This window comes from Tachyglossus aculeatus, chromosome 15 (assembly GCF_015852505.1).
Source record: "Tachyglossus aculeatus isolate mTacAcu1 chromosome 15, mTacAcu1.pri, whole genome shotgun sequence".
Classification (NCBI taxonomy): domain Eukaryota; kingdom Metazoa; phylum Chordata; class Mammalia; order Monotremata; family Tachyglossidae; genus Tachyglossus; species Tachyglossus aculeatus.
The window spans coordinates 14,966,320-14,989,654 of NC_052080.1; the positions used below are offsets into that span (position 1 = coordinate 14,966,320).

The 23,335-nt window shown below is 54.3% G+C and overlaps 3 protein-coding genes across 5 annotated transcripts in view; all 3 read left to right on the forward strand.

Moving 5' to 3' along the window:
• The window catches only part of JADE3 (jade family PHD finger 3), a 60,904-nt gene extending 57,491 nt beyond the window's left edge, over positions 1–3,413 (forward strand). For all 3 annotated transcript variants that reach the window (XM_038757094.1, XM_038757093.1, XM_038757095.1), the window contains exon 11: positions 1,002–3,413. In XM_038757094.1, the coding sequence (XP_038613022.1) occupies positions 1,002–1,708 (707 nt within the window). In that variant the 3' untranslated portion in view covers positions 1,709–3,413. The remainder of the gene's footprint in view (positions 1–1,001) is intronic.
• On the forward strand, positions 1,788–7,760 carry LOC119937586 (basic proline-rich protein-like). The gene is made up of 4 exons (XM_038757138.1): positions 1,788–2,808; positions 3,795–3,904; positions 7,019–7,232; positions 7,543–7,760. Exons 1-4 carry the CDS (start codon positions 1,788–1,790, stop codon positions 7,758–7,760), a joined length of 1,563 nt encoding a protein of 520 aa, XP_038613066.1.
• On the forward strand, positions 7,193–23,335 carry RGN (regucalcin). Its single transcript, XM_038757208.1, has 7 exons — positions 7,193–7,232; positions 12,798–13,014; positions 16,287–16,469; positions 19,606–19,821; positions 20,317–20,448; positions 22,043–22,197; positions 23,004–23,335. Exons 2-7 carry the CDS (start codon positions 12,852–12,854, stop codon positions 23,052–23,054), a joined length of 900 nt encoding a protein of 299 aa, XP_038613136.1. The 5' UTR covers positions 7,193–7,232; positions 12,798–12,851; the 3' UTR covers positions 23,055–23,335.

The window sequence follows — 23,335 nt, forward strand, 5'->3', positions numbered from 1 at the left end:
GAGCGCTTGCAGAGCGCTGTACTGAGCGCTCGGGAGAGGACGGTACAGTGACCAATAATAATAATAATGATGGCATGTATTAAGTGCTTACTATGTGCAAAGCACTGTTCTAAGCGCTGGAGTAGATACAAGCTAATCGTCTTTTATGGTATCTGTTAAGTGCTTACTGTGCATCAGGCACTGTACTAAGTGCCGGGGGAGATACCGCATAATCAGATTTTTAGGTTTTTTTTCTTAAACTGTATTTGTTAAGCACCTACTCTGTGCCAGACACTTAAGAAGTGTTAGGGTATCTACAAGATTATCCTTTTTTTAATGCTATTTGTTAAGTGCCGGCTATATGCTAGGCGCTTTGGTAAGTGCCGGGGTAGATGTGATAATCAGATTTTTAGTCGTTCTTTCGTGGGCCAGGCCCCTCACGAAGCCCAGAAATAAATCCAAGCTCATCCGTTCATTCAGTCATGTTTATTGAGCGCTTGCAGAGTGCTGTACTGAGCGCTTGGGAGAGGACAGTACAGTGACCAATAATAATAATAATAATAATGATGGCATGCATTAAGCACTTACTATGTGCAAAGCACTGTTCTAAACACTGGGGAGGTTACAAGGCGATCAGGCTGTCCCAGAGGGGGCTCACAGCCTTCATCCCCATTTTCCAGACGAGGGAGCTGAGGCCCAGAGAAGTGAAGTGACTCGCCCAAAGTCACCCGGCTGACAGTCGGCGGAGCGGGATTTGAACCCGTGACCTCCGACTCCAAATCCCGGGCTCTTCCCGTTGAGAAGGGAGAAGGGAGCCGGGATGGGAACGACCCGGGCCCGGGCGCGTCGCGGGCGGGGAGCGCGTCCGTTTATCGCCGTCCGGTCCCCTCCCGAGCGCCGAGCTCCGCGCGCGGCAGGCGCTCAGTAAATAGCTGAGGAAGGCGACGTAACCGGACCTGATTTCTGTCTTCTTTCTCTTTGGCCTCCGTCTCCCGCCCGTCCCTCCGCCGTCGCACCCGCAGGCCCCGCTTCGCCGGGCGGGCCGGAGAGCGGCCTGTTCTACCCTCCGCCGAGGATCACCCTGAAGCTCAAGATGCCCAGACCGGGCCCCGGGGAGAGCCGGACGAACGCCGCCGGGCCCGGGAACGGCCTGCCCGCTCCGGACCACGGGGGCTGCCCCGTCCCCGGGAAGCGGGGGACCCCCCCGCCGGCCAAGGAGCCCCCCGAGGCCCGGGCCTGGCCCCGGCCCGCTCCCGCCGGCCGGCTCAACGGGCTGCCGGGCCAGACGTCGGTGCGCAACGGGAAGCTCCCCCCGGGCCCGCGGCCCCCGGCGCGCCCCAACGGGCTCCGCGCGCCCGGCGGCCGGCGGGACAGCGCCAGCCAGACGGCCCACGAGGCCCGCCGGCCCGCCGGCCCGCCCGGCTTCCGCAGGCCGGCCCCGGACCCCTTCGGCCGCTCCTTCAAGGAGGCGTCCAACAGCCTGGTGAGGAGCGCCGAGGACCTGCGGGCCTGCGAGAAGCCCCCCAAGAGGCTGGGCTCCAGGGAGCGCCTGTGGAGCCAGGACTCCCCGGACCCCGGCGCCGGGGGCGACAACGACGGCTACTGCCCCGACTCGGAGCTGAGCGACTCCGAGGGCGAGCGGGACGGGGGGCGCGGGCGGCCCCGGAGGGGCGGCCCCCCCAGGGAGCCGGGGAGGGACGGGGGCCGCCGGGGCCGGGCGCAGAGGTGACGGGGAAGGCGGCCCGGACCGCCCGACCGTTGCCCGGCGTCCACGGGCCCACCGAGACCCTCCGCCCCGTCCCACCGGGATGGCGGCGGGGCGGGGGGCCGTTCCGGCTCTCTTTCGGGAGAGGCCTCCCCCCCGTCCCCTCCCCGGCCCGACGGGAACGAGGATGACCGTCGCGCTATCCGTCGGGCGCCGACCCGAGCGGACGCGGTCCCCCTCCGACCCGGGATTCCCCGTCTCCGTTTCGCGGAAGAGGGAGCCGGGGCCCGGAGAGGCGAGGCCCCCCAGCCAACCCCAGCTCTCACCCGAGGATCGGAACCCACGACCTTCTGACTCCGGGCCCGGGATCTACCCACGAGGCCGCCGTCGGGGGAGCCTACCGAGCGCCGCGGGGCTCGGCCTAGGGAGGAAGACGAGGGTCCCGGGGGGGATTAACACTCCCGACAGCGGAGTCCGGGCCGCCTCGACTCGGCCGCCGGGCCCGGGGGTGACCCGGGTCCCGACCCTCCGACCTCCACGGGGGTCTGTCTCTCCCACTCCCCCCGGGCACCGCTCGGTACGCAGCCCGGCCTCGGGCCTTCCCGTCCGGATCCCGGAGCCCGCTTCCCGCCTGTGGCGTTTACACGTGTTTCCGGGCGACGAGGCAGGAGGTCGCCCCGACGTTCAGGCGATCGCGGATTTATCCCGGATAAATCCAGGAGGGGACGGGAACGGGGCCGGCGGCGGGTCGATGTTTTTCCAACTCCTCCTTGGGTCCCACGTTCCCTCGGCGTTCCGAGCGCGATCGCGTGGCCCAGCCGGCTTCGAGGCTGACGTTCCCCCCCGCCGCCGAGGCCCTGAACCCCGAGCGGTGTATTTGTTCTCCCCTTCCCGGATTATCGGGGGGTCCCGTCAGGTGGAAGGAGCGGGGAACGGCGCTGCTGACCGGCGTCGGGCCCGGAGGAGAGAGGAGGCGACCGGTCCCTCGCCTTATCGGAGGGGCCGGGGCGGCTGCGGCGACCTCCCCCGGGAGAGGGTCTCGGCGGGTTTCCGGGGGGTCGGCCCGGCTGTTCCAATTCCCCCGGTTCTCCCGGTCCCTCTTTCTCCCCGGGCTTCTTCCGGATGTAAATATACCCTAGTTGGGGCAGGGGGCGGGGGGCCTGGGTTTCGTATATTTTTCTTTAAAGAAAGATGCTTTGTATTCCCGAATCATGCAACTTCCCTTCCTCCACCAGCTCAAAGGGCTGCATCTCGCCTCCTCCTCCTCCTCCTCCTCGTCCCCCTCGGTGCGCAGGGGGATGACCCGAATGGGAAGGACGGGTCCCAGAGAACGGTGCCGGGAGAGGCGGAGGAGGCGTGGGGGGCTCTGCCCGTGACCCCCCGACGCGGCCCCGGCCGTTGGGGAGCCTCTCCGCTCAATCGTTTTGATATTTTTTACAGGATTTTGCTAGGTAAATGAAGGAGCCTTTAGTTCCGTAGCTCGCAGGCGTCGTCCCCAGATGTAGTCGCTGATTTTTACCGGATGTGTTGGTGGTTAATTGTCGTTGGAAGTATTACCTCTTAATCTCATGGGTTCGATTTTTTTGTTTGTTTTGGTTTGGCGTTTTGTTTTATATATAAATATATATATATATACATATATATATTCAATTTTCCAGGAAGAAATTGGTCTTTTTCAAACGTCTCCTTTTTACGAGTACTTTTTCATTAAATTATGAAACTGCTAACACATCCCGTCCGTCATGGTCTCTTTGGAGTGTACGCAGCTTTTTAGACTGTTGTTTTAGACTGTGAGCCCGCTGTTGGGTAGGGACCGCCTCTCTAGGTTGCCAACTTGTACTGCCCAAGCGCTTAGTCCAGTGCTCTGCACACAGTAAGCGCTCAATAAATACAATTGATTGATTGATGGATTCTCCGTTGTAAAAAGGGGCAGGGATCCGATGTACCCTCCCGAGGGCTTGGCGCACGGTAAAGGTTCAGTGCGTACCACCGATTGATCGGTGGTAGTAATAGATAATCCACTGGGGGAAAAAGGATCCGCAAGCACCGCCGCGCATCTAGCTTTTTGTTTTTTCCTCCGAAAATCTCCGCGGAATCACGGTTTGGATAGGTTTCATCTGGGCGGGCGGGCGAGGGACAAAGAGACAAGTGATAACAGGGTCCCCTGACCTCCACCAAGTCAGCGTCGGACTAATTATTGCCAGGAACCGTGCGGCGGCGGTGACATTTTAAGGAGCCGGACGGCGACTAGTTAATCACGATAGGCCTAGCGGCTAGAGCCCGGGTCATGGGTTCTAATCCCGGCTCCACCGCTCTGCTGAGCAAGGCGGGGGACCTTGGACGGGGAGGAGACTTGAGCGGGTTTCCTCTCGCGCGGCCCCGGTTTTGGGGGGTGGGCCTGGTCTACCCAGTGGGGGAAAGGGGACGGGACCGGAGATTTATTGGCCGTTTTTCCCGAGGTCAGGGGCCGGGGCTGTGGCTTGGGGCCTAGTCAGCAACTCCTCTCCCCGGCCCGTCGGCCTTGGGACCCCTGGACCTTGATCCCCCTCCCAGCCCCCATCCCGCAATCCTCCCCGTCGACCCCGTCCGGGGACTTCATTCATTCAGTCGTATTTATTGAGCGCTTACTGGGTGCAGAGCACTGGACTAATAGTAATAATGATGATGATGGCATTTGTTAAGCGCTTACTATGTGCAGAGCACTGTTCTAAGCGCCGGGGGGGGATGCAAGGTGATCAAGTTGTCCCACGTGGGGCTCACAGTCTTAATCCCCATTTTGCTGATGAGGTCACTGAGGCTCAGAGAAGTGACTCGCCCAAAGTCCCACAGCAGACACGTGGCGGAGCCGGGATTCGAACCCATGACCTTTGACTCCAAAGCCCGTGCTCTTGCCACAGAGCCAGTCATTCATTCAGTCAGTCCTAGCCATTCAGCCATTCTGTCCGTCATTCAGTCATAGCCATTCAGTCAGTCATAGTCATTCAGTCATAGCCATTCAGTCATTCAGTCAGTCATTGCCAGTCATTCAGTCAGTCATAGCCATTCAGCCATTCTGTCAGTCATTCAGTCATAGCCAGTCAGTCAGTCATAGTCATTCAGTCATAGCCATTCAGTCATTCAGTCAGTCATAGCCAGTCATTCATTCAGTCAGCCATAGTCAGTCATTCATTCAGTCATAGCCAGTCATTCAGTCAGTCAGTCATAGCCATTCAGCCATTCTGTCAGTCATTCAGTCATAGCCATTCAGTCAGTCATCATAGCCATTCAGTCAGTCAGTCATAGCCAGTCATTCATTCATTCAGTCATAGCCATTCAGCCATTCTGTCAGCCATTCAGTCATAGCCATTCAGTCAGTCAGTCATTGTCATAGCCATTTAGTCAGTCAGTCATAGCCAGTCATTCATTCAGTCAGTCCTAGCCACTCAGCCATTCTGTCTGTTATTCTGTCATAGCCATTCCGTTAATCATAGCCAGTCATGCATTCAGTCATAGCCATTGTCAGTCAGTCATAGCCAGTCATTCAGTCAGTCGTAGCCATTCAGCCATTCTGTCAGTCATTCAGTCAAAGCCATTCAGTCAGTCAGTCATTGTCATAGCCATTTAGTCAGTCATAGCCAGCCATTCAGTCAGTCATAGCCATTCAGCCATTCTGTCAGTCATTCAGTCATAGCCAGTCAGTCATAGCCATTCAGCCAGTCATTGTCATAGCCATTCAGTCAGTCAGTCATAGCCAGCCATTCAGTCAGTCATAGCCAGTCATTCATTCATTCAGCCATAGCCATTCAGCCATTCTGTCAGCCATTCAGCCATTCTGTCAGTCATTCAGTCATAGCCAGCCATTCATTGTCATAGCCATTGTCAGTCAGTCATTCAGTCAGTCATAGCCAGTCATTCATTCAGTGTCATAGCCATTCAGCCATTCTGTCAGTCAGTCAGTCATAGCCAGTCATAGCCATTCAGTCAGTCAGTCATAGCCATTCAGTCAGTCAGTCATAGCCAGTCAGTCAGTAAGTCAGTCATAGCCATTCAGCCACTCCCAACTTGTACTTCCCAAGCGCTTAGTCCAGTGCTCTGCACACAGTAAGCGCTCAGTAAATACGATTGGTTGATTGATTGATTCTGTCAGTCAGTCAGTCATTGCCAGTCAGTCATTCAGTCATAGCCATTCTGTCAGTCAGTCAGTCAAGCCATTGTCTGTCAGTCAGTCATAGCCATTCAGTCAGGCAGTCAGTCATTCCTAGCCAGTCAGCCAGTCAGTCAGCCAGTCAGGCGGCCATATTCAGCCATTCAGTCAGTCAGTCATAGCCATTCAGCCATTCTGTCAGTCATTCAGTCATAGCCAGCCATTCATTCAGTCATAGCCATTGTCAGTCAGTCAGTCAGTCATAGCCAGTCATTCATTGTCATAGCCATTCAGCCATTCTGTCAGTCATTCAGTCATAGCCAGCCATTCATTCAGTCATAGCCATTGTCAGTCAGTCAGTCAGTCATAGCCAGTCATTCATTCAGTCATAGCCATTCAGCCATTCTGTCAGTCATTCAGTCATAGCCAGTCAGAGCCATTCAGTCAGTCATAGCCAGTCAGTCATAGCCATTCAGCCATTCCAACTTGTACTTCCCAAGCGCTTAGTCCAGCGCTCTGCACACAGGAAGCGCTCAATAAATACGATTGATTGATTCTGTCAGTCAGTCATAGCCAGTCAGTCATTCAGTCATAGTCAGCCATTCTGTCAGTCAGTCAGGCCATTGTCTGTCAGTCAGTCCTAGCCATTCAGTCAGTCAGTCAGTCAGTCCTAGCCAGTCAGCCATTCAGTCAGTCAGTCAGGCAGCCATATTCAGCCATTCAGTCAGCCAGTCTTAGCCTTCAGCCATTCTGTCAGTCATTCAGTCATAGCCAGCCATTCAGTCAGTCATAGCCACTCAGCCATTCTGTCAGTCAGTCATAGCCAGTCATAGCCATTCAGTCATTCAGTCATAGCCATTCAGTCAGTCAGTCATAGCCAGTCAGTCAGTCAGTCAGTCATAGCCATTCAGCCACTCCAACTTGTACTTCCCAAGCGCTTAGTCCAGTGCTCTGCACACAGTAAGCGCTCAATAAATACGATTGATTGATTCTGTCAGTCATAGCCAGTCAGTCATTCAGTCATAGTCAGCCATTCTGTCAGTCAGTCAGTCAAGCCATTGTCTGTCAGTCAGTCCTAGCCATTCAGTCAGTCAGTCAGTCAGTCCTAGCCAGTCAGCCATTCAGTCAGTCAGTCAGGCAGCCATATTCAGCCATTCAGTCAGTCATGGTCATTCATTCAGTCAGTCAGTCATTGTCATTCATTCATTCAGTCCCCGTGGTTCTGCCCCCGGCCCCTCCCCTCGGGCGCGGATTGGCGGTCCCCCGCCCCGCCCCCGGCCGCGGATTGGCCCCCGGTCACGTGGCCCGCCGGGGGGGGGGCGGGGCCCCGCGGGGGTGACCACTGGCCCGCCCGGGCCCCGGGCCCCGCATTCGCGGGACCCCCGGGACCCCGCCACTGTCGCCCCCGCCGCTGCCCTCACACAGGTAACGACCCCCCGGGGACACCCCCCCGGGGCACCCCCCCATCAGAGCTGACCCCTCCCTCACCCCTGACCAGACACCCTGGGACCCCAAATCCCACCCAACCCCGGGACCCCCACCAGCGGTGACCCCTGACCCCTGTCCAGACACCCTGGGCGCCCCCAATCCCACACACCCCCGGCACCCCCACCAGCGGTGACCCCTGACCCCTGTCCAGACACCCTGGGCCCCCCCAACCCCACACACCCCCGGCACCCCCACCAGCGGTGACCCCTCACCCCTGTCCAGACACCCTGGGCCCCCCCAAACCCAGCCCCCAAATCCCACACACCCCCGGGACCCCCACCAGCGGTGACCCCTGACCCCTGCCCAGACACCCTGGGGCCCCCCAACTCCAGCCCCCAAATCCCACACACCCCCGGGACCCCCATCATTGGTGACCCCGACCCCTGTCCAGACACCCTGGGCCCCCACAAACCCATCCCCCAAACCCCGCACGCTCGCGGGACCCCCACCAGCAGTGACCCCTGACCCCTGCCCAGACACCCTGGGCCCCCCCAAACCCAGCCCCCAAATCCCACACACCTCCCGGGACCCCCCCACCAGTGCTGACCCCTCACCCCTGACCAGACACCCTGGGTCCCCAAATCCCACCCAACCCCAGGACCCCCACCAGCGGTGACCCCTGACCCCTGCCCAGACACCCTGGGCCCCCCCCCAACTCCAGCTCCCAAATCCCACACCCCCCCGGACCCCCCCACCATTGGTGACCTCTGACCCCTGCCCAGACACCCTGGGCCCCCCCAAACCCAGCCCCCAAATCGCACACACCCCTGGGACCCCCACAGTTAGTGACTCCTGACCCCTGCCCAGACACCCTGGGCCCCCCCCCAAAACCCAGCCCCCAAATCCCACACCCCCCCCGGGACCCCCACAGTTGGTGACCCCTGACCCCAGTCCAGAGACCCCGGACCCCCCCGGGTACCCCCGTCCCCGGGACTGGACACTGTGAGCCCCACATGTGTCCAAACCAATTATCTTGTGCCCACTCCAGGGCTCAGTAATAATAATAATAATAATAATAATAATGGCATTTATTAAGCGCTTACTATGTGCAAAGCACTGTTCTAAGCGCTGGGGAGATTCCAAGGTAACCAGGTTGTCCCATGGTGGGGGCTCATAGTCTTAATCCCCATTTTCCAGATGAGGTAACTGAGGCCCAGAGAAGCAAAGTGACTCGCCCAAAGTCACCCAGCTGACAATTGGCGGAGCCGGGATTAGAACCCATGACCTGCTGGTTCCGAGGCCCGCGCTCTACCCAATCCATAATAATAATGATGATGGCATTTATTGAGCACTTACTATGGGCAAAGCACCATTCTAAGTGCTGGGGAGGTGACAAGGTGATCGGGTTGTTCCATGGGCGGGGCTCATAGTCTTAATCCCCATTTTCCAGATGAGGTAACTGAGGCCCAGAGAAGCAAAGTGACTCACCCAAAGTCACCCAGCTGACAATTGGCGGAGCCGGGATTAGAACCCGTGACCTCTGACTCCAAAGCCCGGGCTCTTTCCACTGAGCCACGCTGCTTCCCTAAGCATTCAGTACAGTGCCAGCCACGTAGTAAGATCCTAACAGATACCACAGCTATTATCGGTATTCATTTTTAATAAAACCGGAGCCCCAATCCTTCCAGATCTGGGGCCTTGTCCTCGAGAAATAGAGGGATTCGAGAAATAACGGGGGGATTTGTCAATAATAATAATGATTACGGTAACTGTTAAGCGCTAACTATGTGCCGGCACTGTACTGAGCGCCGGGGTGAACACAAACCACTGTCCCACGCGGGGCTCGAGGCCGTAAATCTCATTTTAACGGGACCCGGAGAAATAAAGCGACTTGTCCTCATCGCCTCAGCGCTTCAATCGGGTCGGACGCGCTCCCCGTTCTCCGGATGAGGAAACCGAGGCCCAGAGAAGCGAAGCGACGGGCCCGGCGTCACCCGGCAGCCAAGTGGCGGAGGGGGATTAGAACTCGGGTCCTCTGACGCCCGGGCCTGGGCTCGGCCAACGTGTGGCGTAGCATGCCGCCCCTTCATTCCCGGGAGGATTGGGAACCATTCCGATAAATCTGGAATGATCCTCGACTTGACTGAGCTGCCAAGAAGCCGGATGGCCCCGGCGGCCAAAGCCTGGGCCGGAAAGTCCTATTTATTGAGCGCTCACGGTGTGCAGAGCGCTGGGCTGAGCGGTTGGGAGAGGACGCTCAATCAATCAATCAATCAATCGTATTTATTGAGCGCTTACTGTGTGCAGAGCGCCGTACTAAGCGCTTGGGAAGTACAAGTTGGCAACATATAACTCGAACAACGGACGGGCTCACGGTCTAGAGGACCTGGGTTCTAATCCCGGCTCCGCCACTCGTCCGCCGGGTGACCTTGGGCGAGTCGCTTCCCCTCTCTGGGTCTCAGCGACCTCATCTGGAAAATGGGGACGGAGACGGGGACGGGGGACTCGCGTCTAACCCGATTGGCCCGGATCCACCCCGGCACTCAGTACGGCGCCCGGCACACGGATCCCGCCGCTCGTTCGTTCATTCATTCAATCGTATTTATTGAGCGCTTACTGTGTGCAGAGCACTGTACTAAGCGCTTGGGAAGTCCAGGTTGGCAACATCTAGAGACGGTCCTTACCCGACACCGGGCTCGCAGTCTAGAAGGGGGAGACGGACAACAAAACAAAACATATAAACCAAACGAAATAAATAGAATAAATATGTACAAATAAAGAGAATAATAAATACGTACATATATGCGTATATGCGTATGTATGCATATTCATTCAATCGTATTTATTGAGCGCTTACTGTGTGCAGAGCACTGGACTAAGCGCTCGGGAAGTACAGGTTGGCAACATATAGAGATCCACCCCGGCGCTCAGTACGGCACCCGGCACTTGGATCCCGCCGTTCATTCATTCATTCAATCATATTTATTGAGCACTTACTGTGTGCAGAGCACTGTACTAAGCGCTTGGGAAGTACAGGTTGGCAACATATAGAGACGGTCCTTACCCGACAGCAGGCTCACAGTCTAGAAGGGGGTGACGGACAACAAAACGAAACATCTTCACAAAATAAAATAAATAGAATAAATATGTACAAATAAATAAATAGAGTAATAAATACGTACGGACATATATACATATATCCACAGTCATTCATTCATTCAGTCGTATTTATTGAGCGCCTACTGAGTGCAGAGCACTGTACTAAGCACTCGGGAAGTACAGGTTGGCAACATATAGAGACGGTCCCTACCCAACAGTGGGTTATTTATAATCATTACGTGTCAGTCGCCGTACTGAGCGCCCGGCTGGATCCGACGGGGCCCACGCGAGGCTCCCGGAGTCAATCCCGCTTCTCCCGAAGCGGCAGATGCGGTCCTGGAGGCCAGCCGGACGTCCGCTACGGAGAAGCAACATGGCTCAGTGGGAGTGATTGATTGATTGATTGATTGATTGATTGAAAGAGCCCAGGCCTTAGAGTCAGAGGTCATTCATTCATTCATTCAATCGTATTTATTGAGCGCTTACTGTGTGCAGAGCACTGTACTAAGCACTTGGGAAGTACAGGTTGGCAACATATAGAGACGGTCCTTACCCGACAGCGGGCTCACAGTCTAGAAGGGGGAGACAGAGAACGAAACCTATTAACAGAATAAAATAAATAGAATTAATATGTACAAGTAAAATAAATAGAGTAATAAATACGTACGTACGTCACGGGTTCAAACCCAGCCCCTTCAATCAATCAGTCGTATTTATTGAGCGCTTACTGTGTGCGGAGCACTGGACTAAGCGCTTGGGAAGTCCAAGTTGGCAACATCTAGAGACGGTCCCTACCCGACAGCGGGCTCACAGTCGAGAAGGGGGAGACAGACAACAGAACATATTAACGGAATAAAATATACAGAATTAATATGTACAAGTAAAATAAATAGAGTAATAAATAAGTATGTACGTCACGGGTTCAAACCCAGCCCTTTCAGTCAATCAGTCGTATTTATTGAGCGCTTACTGTGTGCAGAGCACTGGACTAAGCGCTTGGGAAGTCCAAGTTGGCAACATCTAGAGACGGTCCCTACCCAACAGCGGGCTCACAGTCTAGAAGGGGGAGACAGACAACAAAACATATTAATGGAATAAAATATATAGAATTAATATGTACAAGTAAAATAAATAGAGTAATAAATACGTATGTACGTCATGGGTTCAAACCCAGCCCTTTCAGTCAATCAGTCGTATTTATTGAGCGCTTACTGTGTGCAGAGCACTGTACTAAGCGCTTGGGAAGTCCAAGTTGGCAACATCTAGAGATGGTCCCTACCCGACAGCGGGCTCACAGTCGAGAAGGGGGAGACAGACAACAAAACATATTAACGGAATAAAATATACAGAATTAATATGTACAAGTAAAATAAATAGAGTAATAAATAAGTATGTACGTCACGGGTTCAAACCCAGCCCTTTCAGTCAATCAGTCGTATTTATTGAGCGCTTACTGTGTGCAGAGCACTGGACTAAGCGCTTGGGAAGTCCAAGTTGGCAACATCTAGAGACGGTCCCTACCCAACAGCGGGCTCACAGTCTAGAAGGGGGAGACAGACAACAAAACATATTAATGGAATAAAATATATAGAATTAATATGTACAAGTAAAATAAATAGAGTAATAAATACGTATGTACGTCACGGGTTCAAACCCAGCCCCTTCAGTCAATCAGTCGTATTTATTGAGCACTTACTGTGTGCAGAGCACTGGACTAAGCGCTTGGGAAGTCCAAGTTGTCACCATCTAGAGACGGTCCCTACCCACAGTATAAAAGGGGGAGACAGAGAATAAAACCAACCATACTAACAAAATAAAATAAATAGAACAGATACGTACAAGTAAAATAAATAAATAGAGTAATAAATATGTACAAACATATATACATATGTGCCCCTTGTCAGCTGTGTGACTTTGGGCAAGTCACTTCATCATCATCATCATCAATCTATTTATTGAGCGCTTACTATGTGCAGAGCACTGGACTAAGCGCTTGGGAAGTCCAAATTGGCAACATCTAGAGACGGTCCCTACCCAACAGTGGGCTCACAGTCTAAAAGGGGGAGACCGAGAACAAGACCAAACCTACTAACAAAATAAAATAAATACAACAGATATGTACAAGCAAAATAAATAAATAGAGTAATAAATATGTACAAACATATATACATATGAGCCCCTTGTCAGCTGTGTGACTTTGGGCAAGTCACTTCGCTTCTCTGTGCCTCAGTTACCTCACCTGGAAAATGGGGGTTAAGTCTGTGAACCCCACGTGGGACAGCTTGATTACTGTGTATCTACCCCAGCGCTTTGCGCGTAGGAAGCGCTTAATAAATGCCATTGTTATTATTATTAGCGCTTAGTACAGTGCTCTGCACATAGTAAGCGCTCAATAAATGCGATCGATTATTATTATTATTATTATTATTATTATTATTATTATTATTATTCCGGGGGGGCCAGGTGACCAGGCGTCCCTCCGGTTCCCCTCATCCGGTGTCCGGCTCGGCGCGGACCATGTCCTCCGTGAACGTCACGTGTGTGGCCCCCGAGGGCTGCAGGATAGGAGAGTCTCCCGTGTGGGAAGAAGCTTCGGGAAGCCTCCTGTTCGTGGATATCACCTCCAGGAAGGTGAACCGCTGGGATTCCCTCACCGGCCTCGTGCGGAGCCTGACCGTCGGTAAGACCACCGGCCCCCGGGGGGAAATCGAGGCAATAAATGCGATTGAATGAATGAATGAATGAGTTGAGCGCTTACTGCGTGGAGAGCGCTGGGAAGTCCATCTAGAGACGGTCCCTACCCAACAGCGGGGTCACGGTCTAGAAGGGGGAGACGGACAACAAAACAAAACGTATTAACAAAATAAAATAAATATGTGCAAATTTTTCATGATGATGGTATTTGCTAAGCGCCCGGCCCGTGACGAGCCGACGGGCTAGAGGGGGAGACGGACGTGAACCGGTCCATCGGGGAATTGTATTTATTGAGCCCACTGTTGGGTAGAGGCCGTCTCTAGATGTTGCCAACTTGGACTTCCCAAGCGCTTCGTACAGTGCTCTGCACACAGTAGGCGCTCAATAGATATGATTGAATGAATGAATGAATGAATTAAGCGCTTACTGTGTGCAGAGCACTGTACTAAGCGCTTGGGAAGTACAGGTTGGCGACATCTAAAGACGGTCCCTACCCGACAGCGGGCTCACAGTCTAGAAGGGGGAGACGGACAACAAAACAGAACGTATTAACAAAATAAAATAAATATGTACAAATGTTTAATGATGATGGTATTTGTTAAGCGCCCGGCCCGTGACGAGCCGACGGGCTAGAGGGGGAGACGGACGTGAACCGGTCCGTCGGGGAATCGTATTTATTGAGCCCGCTGTTGAGTAGGGGCCGTCTCTGTATGTTGCCGGCTTGGGCTTCCCAAGCGCTTAGTACAGTGCTCTGCACACAGTAAGCGCTCAATAGATACGATTGAATGAATCAATAAATGAATTGAGCGACAACTGCGTGCAGAGCACTGCACTAAGCGCTTGGGAAGTCCAAGTTGGCAACATCTAGAGACGGTCCCCTCCCAACAGCGGGTTCACAGTCTAGAAGGGGGAGACAGGGAACAAAACAAAACGTATTAACAAATTAACAAAATAAAATAAATATGTGCAGATGTTTAATGATGATGGTATTTGTTAAGCGCCCGGCCCGTGACGAGCCGACGGGCTAGAGGGGGAGACGGACGCGAACCGGTCCGTCGGGGAATCGTATTTATTGAGCCCGCTGTTGGGTAGGGGCCGTCTCTAGATGTTGCCAACTTGGACTTCCCAAGCGCTTAGTACAGTGCTCTGCACACAGTAGGCGCTCAATAGATATGATTGAATGAATGAATGAATGAATTAAGCGCTTACTGTGTGCAGAGCACTGTACTAAGCACTTGGGACGTACAGGTTGGCAACATCTAGAGACGGTCCCTACCTGACAGCGGGCTCACAGTCTAGAAGGGGGAGACGGACAACAAAACAGAACGTATTAACAAAATAAAATAAATATGTACAAATGTTTAATGATGATGGTATTTGTTAAGCGCCTGGCCCGTGACGAGCGGACGGGCTAGAGGGGGAGACGGACGCGAACCGGTCCGTCGGGGAATCGTATTTATTGAGCCCGCTGTTGGGTAGGGGCCGTCTCTAGATGTTGCCAACTTGGACTTCCCAAGCGCTTAGTACAGTGCTCTGCACACAGTAAGCGCTCAATAGATACGATTGAATGAATGAATAAATGAACTGAGCGACAGCTGCGTGCAGAGCACTGCACTAAGCGCTTGGGAAGTCCAAGTTGGCAACATCTAGAGACGGTCCCCTCCCAACAGCGGGTTCACAGTCTAGAAGGGGGAGACAGGGAACAAAACAAAACGTATTAACAAATTAACAAAATAAAATAAATATGTGCAGATGTTTAATGATGATGGTATTTGTTAAGCGCCCGGCCCGTGACGAGCTGACGGGCTACACGGGGAGACGGACACGAACCGGTCCGTCGGGGAATCGTATTGATTGAGCCCGCTGTTGGGTAGGGGCCGTCTCTGTATGTTGCCGACTTGGGCTTCCCAAGCGCTTAGTACAGTGCTCTGCACACAGTAGGCGCTCAGTAGATACGATTGAATGAATGAATGAATGAATTAAGCACTTACTGTGTGCAGAGCACTGTACTAAGCGCTTGGGAAGTCCAAGTTGGCAACATCTAGAGACGGTCCCTACCCAACAGCGGGCTCACAGTCTAGAAGGGGGAGACGGACAACAAAACAAAACATATTAACAAATTAACAAAATAAAATAAATATGTGCAAATGTTTAATGATGATGGTATTTGTTAAGCGCCCGGCCCGTGACGAGCCGACGGGCTAGAGGGGGAGACGGACGCGAACCGGTCCGTCGGGGAATCGTATTTATTGAGCCCGCTGTTGAGTAGGGGCCGTCTCTGTATGTTGCCGGCTTGGGCTTCCCAAGCGCTTAGTACAGTGCTCTGCACACAGTAGGCGCTCAATAGATACGATTGAATGAATGAATAAATGAATTGAGCGACAACTGCGTGCAGAGCACTGCACTAAGCGCTTGGGAAGTCCAAGTTGGCAACATGTAGAGACGGTCCCCTCCCAACAGCGGGTTCACAGTCTAGAAGGGGGAGACAGGGAACAAAACAAAACGTATTAACAAATTAACAAAATAAAATAAATATGTGCAGATGTTTAATGATGATGGTATTTGTTAAGCGCCCGGCCCGTGACGAGCCGACGGGCTAGAGGGGGAGACGGACGCGAACCGGTCCGTCGGGGAATCGTATTTATTGAGCCCGCTGTTGGGTAGGGGCCGTCTCTAGATGTTGCCAACTTGGACTTCCCAAGCGCTTAGTACAGTGCTGTGCACACAGTAGGCGCTCAATAAATATGATTGAATGAATGAATGAATGAATTGAGCGACAACTGCGTGCAGAGCACTGTACTAAGCGCTTGGGAAGTCCAAGTTGGCAACATCTAGAGACGGTCCCTACCCAACAGCGGGCTCACAGTCTAGAAGGGGGAGACGGACAACAAAACCAAACATATTAACAAATTAACAAAATAAAATAAATATGTGCAAATGTTTCATGATGATGGTATTTGTTAAGCGCCCGGCCCGTGACGAGCCGACGGGCTAGAGGGGGAGACGGACGCGAACCGGTCCGTCGGGGAATCGTATTTATTGAGCCCGCTGTTGGGTAGGGGCCGTCTCTGTATGTTGCCGGCTTGGGCTTCCCAAGCGCTTAGTACAGTGCTCTGCACACAGTAGGCGCTCAATAGATACGAACGAATGAATGAATTGAGCGCCAACTGTGTGCTAGAGGGGGAGGACGAGCCGGCCGCGGAGAGGAAGCGGCGGAGGCCCGACCGACGACGGTGGCGGTCTCGGTTGCCCCCGCAGATGCCCCCGTGAGCTCGGTGGCCCTCCGCCGGGCGGGCGGCTACGTGGCTACTGTTGGGACGCGCTTCTGCGGCCTGGGCTGGGAGGAGCAGGCCGTGACCCCGCTGGCCGCCGTGGACGGAGACAAGCCCAACAACCGCTTCAACGACGGCAAAGTGGACCCGGCCGGGAGGTTCTTCGCAGGTGCCGATCGCAGGTTTCGGGGGACCCCCGGGGCGGGCTGGGGGGAGCCGTCCGGTCCTACTTGCTGAGCGCTCGGGGGAGTCCGATACGCCCGTGAACGGACACGTCGGGGGGGGGACGGGGACGGGGCTTCAAGGGGGCGGGAAGGGGCCGCCCTGGAATCTGGAACGGCCGACGGAGGGAAAGGGAATTTGGCATCCGAGCGGCGGAAGAGGCGTCCTCTCCACTCCCATCGCCCGGCGAGAGGGTCCCCGTGGCCGGGTGGGGGACACGGTACAGGGAAGCGGGGCTCAGTGGAAAGAGCCCGGGCTTTGGAGTCAGAGGTCACGGGTTCGAATCCCGCCTCCGCCAACTGTCAGCTGGGTGACTTGGGGCGAGTCGCTTCACTTCTCTGGGCCTCAGTTACCTCATCTGTAAAACGGGGATTAAGACCATGAGCCTCCCATGGGACAACCTGATCACGTTGTAACCTCCCCAGCGCTTAGAACAGTACTTTGCACACAGTAAGCGCTTAATAAATGCCATTATTATTATTATTATTATTATTACAGCACCCCGCCCCCGGCGAGCGCTCAGTAAGTACCATGGCGGAGGGAGTAAGCAGCGTAGCTCAGTGAGAAGCAGCGCGGCCCAGTGGGAAGAGCCCGGGCTTTGGAGTCACAGGTCACGGGTTCAAATCCCGCCCCCGCCAACTGTCAGCTGGGTGACTTGGGGCGAGTCACTTCACTTCTCTGGGCCTCAGTTACCTCATCTGGAAAATGGGGATTAAGACCGTGAGCCCCCCGTGGGACAACCTGATCACCTTGTAACCTCCCCAGCGCTTAGAATGGTGCTTTGCACATAGTAAGCGCTAAATAAATGTCATTATTATTATTATTATTATTATTATTATTATTATTATTATTATTTTATTACAGCGCTCTGCCCCCGGCAAGCACTCAGTAAGTACCGTGGCAGAGGGCGTAAGCAGCGTGGCTCAGTGAGAAGCAGTGTGGCCCAGTGGAAAGAGCCCGGGCTTTGGAGTCACAGGTCACGGGTTCAAATTCCGGCCCCACCAACGGTCAGCCGTGTGACTTTGGGCGAGCCACTTCACGCCTCTGGGCCTCAGTGACCTCATCTGTCAAATGGGGATTAAGACTGTGAGCCCCCCATGGGACAACCTGATCACCTTGTAACCTCCCCAGCGCTTAGAACAGTACTTTGCACACAGTAAGCGCTTAATAAATGCCATTATTATTATTATTATTATTATTATTACAGCACCCCGCCCCCGGCGAGCGCTCAGTAAGTACCGTGGCGGAGGGAGTAAGCAGCGTAGCTCAGTGAGAAGCAGCGCGGCCCAGTGGGAAGAGCCCGGGCTTTGGAGTCACAGGTCACGGGTTCGAATCCCGCCCCCGCCAACTGTCAGCTGGGTGACTTGGGGCGAGTCACTTCACTTCTCTGGGCCTCAGTTACCTCATCTGGAAAATGGGGATTAAGACCGTGAGCCCCCCGTGGGACAACCTGATCACCTTGTAACCTCCCCAGCGCTTAGAATGGTGCTTTGCACATAGTAAGCGCTAAATAAATGTCATTATTATTATTATTATTATTATTATTATTATTTTATTACAGCGCTCTGCCCCCGGCAAGCACTCAGTAAGTACCGTGGCAGAGGGAGTAAGCAGCGTGGCTCAGTGAGAAGCAGTGTGGCCCAGTGGAAAGAGCCCGGGCTTTGGAGTCAGAGGTCACAGGTTCAAATCCCGGCTCTGCCAATTGTCAGCTTTGTGACTTTGGGCAAGTCAACTTCTCTGTGCCTCAGTTACCTCATCTGTAAAATGGGGATTAAGACCGTGAGCCCCCCATGGGACAACCTGATCACGTTGTAACCTCCCCAGTGCTTAGAACAGTACTTTGGACACAGTAAGCGCTTAATAAATGTCATTATTATTATTATTATTATTACAGTGCTCTGCCCCCGGCAAGCGCTCAGTAAGTACCATGGCGGAGGGAGTAAGCAGCGTAGCTCAGTGAGAAGCAGCGCGGCCCAGTGGGAAGAGCCCGGGCTTTGGAGTCACAGGTCACGGGTTCAAATTCCGGCCCCACCAACGGTCAGCCGTGTGACTTTGGGCAAGTCACTTCACTTCTCTGTGCCTCAGTTACCTCATCTGTAAAATGGGGATTAAGACCGTGAGCCCCCCATGGGACAACCTGATCACCTTGTAACCTCCCCAGTGCTTAGAACGGTGCTTTGCACATAATAAGCGCTTAATAAATGTCATTATTATTATTATTATTACAGTGCTCTGCCCCCGGCGAGCGCTCAGTAAGTACCATGGCAGAGGGAGTAAGCAGCGTGGCTCAGTGAAAAGCAGCACGGCCCAGAGGAAAGAGCCCGGGCTTTGGAGTCAGAGGTCACGGGTTCAAATTCCGGCCCCACCAACGGTCAGCCGTGTGACTTTGGGCGAGCCACTTCACGTCTCTGGGCCTCAGTGACCTCATCTGTCAAATGGGGATTAAGACTGTGAGCCCCCCATGGGACAACCTGATCACCTTGTAACCTCCCCAGCGCTTAGAACGGGTGCTTTGCACACAGTAAGCGCTTAATAAATGTCATTATTATTATTATTATCATTAGAGCACTCCGCCCCCGGCGAGCGCTCAGTAAGTACCGTGGCGGAGGGAGTAAGCAGCGTGGCTCAGTGAGAAGCAGCGCGGCCCGGTGGAAAGAGCCCGGGCTTTGGAGTCACAGGTCACGGATTCAAATCCCGGCCCCACCAACGGTCAGCCGTGTGACTTTGGGCGAGTCACTTCACTCCCCCTTTTAGACTCCCCCCCGCCACTTTTAGCCTGTGAGCCCACTGTTGGGTAGGGCCCGTCTCTATATGTTGCCAATTTGTACTTCCCAAGCGCTTAGTACAGTGCTCTGCACATAGTAAGCGCTCAATAAATACGATTGATGATGATCACTTCTCTGGGCCTCAGTGACCTCATCTGTCAAACGGGGATTGAGACTGCGATCCCCCCACATGGGACAGTCCGATCACCTTGTATTCTCCCCAGCGGGGCTTTGCACGTAGTAAGCGCTTAATAAATGCTATTATTATTATTATTATTATTATTATTATTATTTTATTATTATTACCGGATGCGACAGGGACCATGGCGGAGGAGACGGCCCCGGCCGTACTGGAGAGACGCCAGGGCTCGTTGTACGCGCTCTACCCCGACGGCCAGGTGGTCAAGTTCTTCGACCAGGTGGACATCTCCAACGGGCTGGACTGGTCCCCGGACCACCAAACCTTCTACTACATAGACAGCCTCTCCTACTCGGTGGACGCCTTCGACTACGACCTGAGCACGGGCCAGCTCTGTAAGGGGGCTCGGCGGAGGGGGGTCCCCCCCACGCCCACCCCCAACGGAGGGCCCGTCCGGACGACGGCCCCGGGGGCGGCGGACGGGGGCGGTTCGCGCTTGTCCCCCGTGGGGACCCCCAGTCTCCATCCCCATTGCCCGGATGAGGGAACCGAGGCCCGGAAGCAGCGGAAAGAGCCCGGGCTTTGGTTCCAATCCAGCTGGGTGACTTTGGGCGAGTCACGTCACTTCTCCGGGCCTCGGTTCCCTCGTCTGGAAAACGGGGGTGAAGCCTGGGAGCCCCCCGTGGGACAACCTCGTCACCTTGTCACCTCCCCAGCGCTTAGAACGGTGCTGTGCACGTAGTAAGCGCTTAATAAATGCCCTCATCAGTATTATTATTATTACCCGAGGTCGCCCGGCGGACCGACGGCGGGGCCGGGAGTCGAACCCACGGCCTCGGGGTGGGACGGGGGGTGGCGAGGCCCAGTGACGGGGCGATTTTCCTCGGCAGCCAAGCGCCGCCCGGTGTACCACCTGGAGGAGGAGGAGGGCATCCCGGACGGCATGTGCATTGACGCGGACGGGAAGCTGTGGGTGGCCTGCTACAACGGGGGCCGGGTCATCCGCCTCGATCCCGTCACGGGTGGGCATTCCCGTTCGGCACGCGGCCCGGTGCGGGGAAGCGGAGGCGGGCGACGGGAAATCCAGAGCCTGGGAATCATCCGTTCATTCATTCATTCATTCAATCGTATTTATTGAGCACTTACTGGGCGCAGGGCGCTGTACTAAGCGCTTGGGAAGTACAGGTTGGCAACATATAGACTGTGGTATTCCCCACCTGCCTACTAATAATAACCGGAACGGTAACGTGTGGGATGCGTGGCGACTTGACACCCGTCCATGTGTTTTGTTTTATTGGCCGTCTCCCCCGTCTAGACTGTGAACCCATTGTCAGGTAGGGACCATCTCTATATGGACTTCCCAAGCGCTTAGTACAGTGCTCTGCACACAGCAAGCGCTCGATACATACGATTGAATGAATGAATGAGTGAAAGTTAGGGCTCAATACATGCGATGGAATGAATGAAGCGCTTACTACGCGCCAGGTGCTGTACTAAGCGCTTGGGAAGTACAGGTTGGCAACATATAGAGTGTGGTATTCCTCACCTGCCTACTAATAATAACCGGAACGGTAACGGTGGGATGCGTGGCGACTTGACACCCGTCCACGTGTTTTGTTTTATTGGCCGTCTCCCCTGTCTAGACTGTGAGCCCGTTGTCGGGTAGGGACCGTCTCTATATGGACTTCCCAAGCGCTTAGTACAGTGCTCTGCACACAGCAAGCGCTCAATACATACGATTGAATGAATGAAAGGGCTCAATACATACAATGGAATGAATGAATGAATGAAAGAAAGGAAGCGCTCAATACATACGATGGAATGAATGAATGAAGCGCTCACTACGCGCCAGGCGCTGTACTAAGCGCTAGGGTAGAGGCAAGATATTTGGGTGGGACACAGTCCCTGTCCCGCATAGAGTTCACAGTCCAACCTGATTAACCCGTCTGTACCCAAGCGCTTAGAACACGACACACAGTAAGCCCTTAGTCAATCAATCAATCAATCAATCGTATTTATTGAGCGCTTACTGTGTGCAGAGCACTGTACTAAGCGCTTGGGGAGTCCAAGTTGGCAACATCTAGAGACGGTCCCTACCCAACGGTGGGCTCACAGTCTAGATGGGGGAGACGGACAATGAAACAAAACATATTAACAAAAGGAAATAAATAGACTAGATTTGTACAAGTAAAATAAATAAATAAATAAATAGAGGAATAGCAAATAGAGTAATAATAAGTAGAGTAATAGTAAATAGAGTAAGAATAGAGTAATAATAGAGTAATAGTAGAGTAATAATAGAGTAATAATAAATAGAGTAATAATAGAGTAATAGTAAATAAATAGACTAATGATAGAGTAATAATAGAGTAATAATAAATAGAGTAATAATAAATAGAGTAATAATAAATAGAGTAATAGTAAATAAATAGAGTAATGATAGAGTAATAATAGAGTAATAATAAACAGAGTAATAGTAAATAAATAGAGTAATGATAGAGTAATAATAAATAAATAATAAGCGCTCAAGGAAGCGGAGGAGCCCCGGGAGGAGGAGGAGGCCTCAGGGAGATGGAAGGGAAGACGTTTCCGTCTCAAAACGTCTCCGTCTCCCAGGGAAAAGACTCCAAACGGTGAAGATGCCGGTGGACAAGACCACGTCCTGCTGCTTCGGCGGGGCGGATTACTCAGATCTGTACGTGACGTCTGCCCGCGACGGAATGGACGCCGCCTGGCTCGCCAAGCAGCCCCAGGCCGGGGGCGTCTTCAAGGTCAGAGCCCGTTCCTCGGTTGGCTGGTGGCACCCTTTAGGCGCTCACAAGGTGCCAAACGCCGTCCCGAGCGACCCGTAGGGCCGGACACGGCCCCCCGCCCCGCGGGCGGCTCCCGGGCCCCGGCGGGAGGGGGGACAGGAACCGAATCCCCGTTTTCCAGAGGAGGAAACTGAGGCGCAGAGCAGCCACCTGCCCGAGGTCGCCCGGCGGGTCGTCTGGAGTCTCTGGATTCCGGAAACTCCCGCCCGAACGGCTTTCCCGTTCACGCGTCCGGTCGGGCGGTCGGGTTCAGCGAGCGCTTACTGTGCGCTGAGCGCTCGGGAGAGGACGATAGAAAGATAACCGGACACATTCCCTGCCCACGACGAGACGGACAGACCGAGGGGAAGGCGTTTATCCTGGGCTGTTTCGTGGTCCCCAAAGATTATTGGACTGTCGGGTGGCGTCTATCGGGTGCCACCAAGTGCTTAGTACAGTGCTCTGCACACACGATTGATTGATTGATTGACTGGAAGCTATTTTATTAGCATTATTATTAGCGGGCAGGGAACGTGTCCGCCACCTCTGTCGTAATAGCCTCTCCCAAGCGCTCAGTACAGCGCTCTGCTCACAGTAAGCGCTCAATAAGGAGGATTGCTCACGGACAGGGCATGTTGTTATAATGTCCACTCCCGAGCGCTTAGTACAGCGCTGTGCACGCGGGAAGCGCCCAGAAAATGCGACCGACGGGCCGGCGGCGGCCGGAGAGGATTCCGGCCGTGGGGATCGTGGATTTACTTTCCCTCCCTTCCCGTCTCCTGTAGGTCTCCGGGCTGGGGGTGAAAGGAATCGCCCCCAATTCGTTCGCGGGGTGAATCCCCCCTCCTCCTCGCCGCCCGTCTCTCATCCGAACCCTGCGTCCGGCCTGGCGTCGGAGAGGAACGGGGCGAGGGCAGAACTTGACCGTCGCCCCGCCTTCCCCCCCGCTCGCTCCCCGCGCCCGTCTAGGCCTCGGTTCCCGAGGGGGAGACGGCGGTCGGCATCCCGGCTTGGCCCTGTCTTTCCCGTCGGGAGGTCAGTGCCCGGGGCTGGGGGACGCCGAGGGAAAGGTCCCGGGATGCAACCCAATAAACCCTCCCCCAGGATGACCGCCATA

Coding starts and splice junctions, on each gene's coding strand:
- LOC119937586 (XM_038757138.1), top strand. CDS start 1,788: ATGGCGGCGGGGCGGGGGGCCGTTCCGGCTCTCTTTCGGGAGAGGCCT. Junction 2,809..3,794: donor TCCCCGGGCTTCTTCCGGAT/GTAAATATACCC, acceptor CGGTTTGGATAG/GTTTCATCTGGGCGGGCGGG. Junction 7,233..7,542: donor CCGCCGCTGCCCTCACACAG/GTAACGACCCCC, acceptor CCCCAAACCCAG/CCCCCAAATCCCACACACCC.
- RGN (XM_038757208.1), top strand. CDS start 12,852: ATGTCCTCCGTGAACGTCACGTGTGTGGCCCCCGAGGGCTGCAGGATA. Junction 13,015..16,286: donor CGTGCGGAGCCTGACCGTCG/GTAAGACCACCG, acceptor TTGCCCCCGCAG/ATGCCCCCGTGAGCTCGGTG. Junction 19,822..20,316: donor CCTGAGCACGGGCCAGCTCT/GTAAGGGGGCTC, acceptor TTTCCTCGGCAG/CCAAGCGCCGCCCGGTGTAC.